This window comes from Primulina tabacum, chromosome 17, assembly GCF_025594145.1.
Source record: "Primulina tabacum isolate GXHZ01 chromosome 17, ASM2559414v2, whole genome shotgun sequence".
NCBI lineage: Eukaryota > Viridiplantae > Streptophyta > Magnoliopsida > Lamiales > Gesneriaceae > Primulina > Primulina tabacum.
In genome coordinates, this window is record NC_134566.1 from 14,329,657 (window position 1) to 14,333,714 (window position 4,058).

At 36.4% G+C, this 4,058-nt stretch overlaps 1 protein-coding gene across 1 annotated transcript; it reads left to right on the forward strand.

Moving 5' to 3' along the window:
• Nucleotides 1-1,514: 1,514 nt before the first annotated feature.
• On the forward strand, nucleotides 1,515-3,411 carry LOC142531330 (exocyst complex component EXO70A1-like). Its single transcript, XM_075637428.1, has one exon. The coding sequence runs from the start codon at nucleotides 1,645-1,647 to the stop codon at nucleotides 3,301-3,303; it is 1,659 nt and encodes a 552-aa protein (XP_075493543.1). The 5' UTR covers nucleotides 1,515-1,644; the 3' UTR covers nucleotides 3,304-3,411.
• Nucleotides 3,412-4,058: the final 647 nt, after the last annotated feature.

A 4,058-nucleotide genomic window follows, 5' to 3' on the forward strand; every position in this document is an offset into this window, starting at 1 on the left:
TTCCTCGACTCCTGAATTCCATCTATATTTAGTGAATAACATAATGTATTCATCCACTAAACATATATCATGTAATTCAAGACTATACAGAGCTTGAGTATATTTATTTTTCTTCTCTGTATCTTGACTGTTAAAATAGTGTACCCCTATAATTTGGGCTTTTAAAAGGATAGCCATTCTTCCGGCTATCTCGTTAAGAGATTCTCCGGCTAGGACTGATTCTTTGGTTTCTATCGAAGTCATGTCCCAAGCAATTTTCACTGATCCCATAAGACTCATTTCTAGAAGTTTAATGAATCCTTCTCTGTTGAGATCAAGCGTTCCTGCTGCGATTCTCATAGCTGATGTCCAATCATCTATGAGATCTTCTCGGTTTTTGAAATCTAATACATCTAGGTTAAGCATAACCCCATAAAGATGTATTGGTTCTAAAACAGATTTCCTATAGGGAGTTTGGTGCAAATGAATTTGATTTTTCCTTGACCTTGTTCCCGCTGGGTGTGCTTCTCCACTAGTGTAAAAGTCTGATGGGGATTCTCTCATATTTATATTCTGAGATCCCACACTTTCTCTTGGTGGTTCCTGCGTAGATGACCTTGTTCATCAGATTAGTTTCTTTTCTGAGACAGATTTAATTAGATTGATCATCTTTTCTTCTTTAGTCAAAGGTTTTTGCACGACCTTGGCCTTCCCTTGTTGAGGTAACAAGGGTTCAGTTCCAAAAGATGGTGGTAACCTTCTTTCTGAAGTTCTCTTACTAGGACTTTGTTCTAGTATTTGAATTCTTGTTCGAATATCCTTTAGTATTCCAAGAATTTCTTCTTGGTTTTCAAGGATTTTTCCACATTTTGTGGTACATAATACAGCATATTGCCATAATTTTGTACCTTCTTTTGAATTTGTCTAAGATCTCCCGAGAGTTTAGAGGAATCCGGTACTATTTCTAAGAACATGTTATTTTGAATCATAAGTTTATCTTATGATTCTGATAAGTTCCTTCTTGATATCTAACCTTAGTTAGATCTTCCTGTTGCAAGTATTCCAAATTTTTGGAATAGTTCCTGTAAAGAATTAATCTCGAACTTGGGTTCGGATTCATGTAATTTGAGAAAATTCTCCTCCTTAAACATTTAATTACTTGATAATAATAATATTGTATGTTTGAAATAATTTTACCTATGCTCTGATACCATTTTGATGCCCAGAAAATCAATCACTTGAATATGAGGGTGTTTTTGTCACATTTTGGGTTTTTACTTGAGGATTTAAAACCAATTTTCCCATTAGTATTCACTATATTGTTATGATATCAAAAGTTCGATTTTTTTTTAATTAAAATTATAAAGATTAATAACCAAGGGCATAATGGCAAAAAAAAAATAAAGAAGAATTGTTGTGCAAAAGAATGATAGTCAATATTCAAGAAGCGTGTTAATCCGTGTGTTTCGCGTTACATGTCTCCCACAACGCGTTTGTAATACACAACTAATAGTTGCAAAATTAAAAAAAAAAAAAAAACTCAACTGTTTGGCGGCCGCGCTGAAGTTTCAGCAGACAAGTTCTTGGCAGTGGAAATTTTCTAAATTTTGTGATCCCATAAAAATATCTGAATCCGAATTTCTTTGAACATTTGTGGAATCCGTGATGGGATCAGCAATGTCTCAACAAGCCGCCGTCGACACGATTACGCAATGGAAATCGAGGCCGGCGCATGAGCTGATCTTCGACTCCAGCCACCGAGACATAAGCCAGTACATGCAAGCCGTGGAAAAAATCCTGAAATCGCCTAGAATGAGGGGATTTGACGAGCTTTTAGCCACGTCTATGGCTCGGCTCAAGCGCGAGTTCCAAGCTGTTTTGAACCGCCAAGCCAATTACATAGCCGGCCCCAGCTCCGTTACGGAGTGGAGCTCAGTCAACGACAGCACAGCTTGTGCGATTAGGTATGAAGATTACTTGGATTATGAGAAACCCAATAAGCAAGTGATTAGTTACTTAAGAATTGTAGCAGAAAGAATGAGCGTTGGTGGGAATCTTGGAGAATGTAGTAGGACTTACATCGATGTAAGGAAGCAATTTCTTAAGTCTCAGCTCATACGGCTTCGAATTGAGGAGCTGAGTATTGGGGGAAGTGGCAGAAGATTTGAGTGGACTGACTTGGAGGCGAAGGTTGAGCTCTGGATTCAAGTTTCCAAGATTTGTGTTGAACTTTTCTTTCAAAGAGAGAAGAACTTTTGTGAGGAGATATTTCAGAATCTTGGGGCCGCAAGAGATGAATGTTTTGTTGGAACAGTTCAAGATTTTGCGGTTAGGCTGTTTGGTTTCGCAGAATCCGTGAGTTTGAGCGATCAGCCTTACAAGAGAATGGTGTCGGTTTTCGGTCTTTACGATGGATTTTTGTCCGTTTTAGAGGTTAGTGACACCCTTTTCGCTTCTGAATCGGGGAGAAGCATTCGAGACATTTCGTTAGATACGTTGTGCAAGATTGAGAATGATGTGGGGAGAATGATGTATGATTTTGAGAACGCTGTTCTTAATGAGATCTTGAAAGTTCCTGATGACAAAGGGGAGATTCATCGATTGACAGAATATGTGATGGATCAAATTAATCTTCTTGTGAGACACAAGAAACTGCTCTCAAACTTTATCAAGACAGAACCTTTATTGAAATTTGGTGATTCTGTCATCCCTAAAGAGGAGTTGGGGGATTTTGGTTCTCGAACGGATTTTGATCTCCATTTGATCTTGATCATCGTAGTTCTACTGATGAATCTAGAGGGGAAGTCCAAGAAATACAAAGATCCCATTTTGGGGGACTTGTTTATGATGAACAACATTCATCACATAGTCCAAAAAATCGAAGGATCTGATGAGTTACATGAGATGATCGGCGACTTTTACCTAAACAAGTTGCGTCAGAAAGTGAAGCAGTCCATGCTCAATTATCAGTCATCCACTTCCAACAAGTTCTTGGCTTGTTTTGATGATAAGGGATTGTATGTTACCAGTTGGTATTTTAGTTCTAGGCTATCTAAAACTACATTAAAGAAGAGGATGAAGGATTTCAATGATGTTTTTGAACATGTTGGGGCTTTACATTCGTCCTGGACGGTGCCTGATTCACAGCTCAGGGCTAATATTCGTCAGTACCTGTCGGACAAGTTGGTTCCGGCTTACCAACACTTTCTCGAAAAGTTCAGGAGAAGGTGTGGAATAAAGTCCCCTGGAGACAAAAGCATCAAACATTCAGCCGAGGAACTCAAGGCTTTAGTCTTGGAGAAATTGCTTGCAAATTCATCTTGAAATCAAAATGTAAATACAAGTACAATTTAAGGAATAAACATTTGGATATGAGATAAGGGAAACGTTCTTTGTAATTGATAAACAAAAAAAAAGGATAATAATGTAAGAATCTCTCAATCATTTTTTTGGGTTAATTTGATTCTCATGGGCAGCTGTTGTTTTCCGGACAGGAATGATATACAGTACAATTTCAAATGGCCCATCATGTATAGTGTAATATCTGCCTAATATATTGAACAACCCGAGATCTTATAAATTGTAATAATAGAAAACCCACTCAAATAAATAAAAATAAATTTATGGGCTCATTATTTTTAAAGATAAAGACAAAATTATTTAGATTCCCGTCAAGCAAATCTATTTTTTATTTAACAAATTGTAAATGAAATTCTAAAATGTCACTATTCTCATGTACAACACATCTTAAATGTGTGACTTCTTTCAGAATGCAAATACCTACTGAAAAATCTCAAGATAACATACGATCTTTAACATAAAAGATGAGAGTATTTTTAAACTTCCCATGTAAATATTATTAAACTTTATGAACGATGAAGTCTAGATGTATAATGATTTGTTCTTTATCGTTGTTTATTATTTGCGTGAATAAATCGAATGTTTATTATTTGCGTGAATCACGAGAATATTATGATTTTAATGTCGTTCGGTCCAATCGACATATATCCACAAAGTCACGTCGAGCTATCAAGTGAATCCACTAAATATGAATAATTTTATGATTGTTGCACAATATA

Excerpts from the sequence above, each read along its gene's own strand:
- LOC142531330 (XM_075637428.1), top strand. The coding sequence starts at position 1,645 with ATGGGATCAGCAATGTCTCAACAAGCCGCCGTCGACACGATTACGCAA.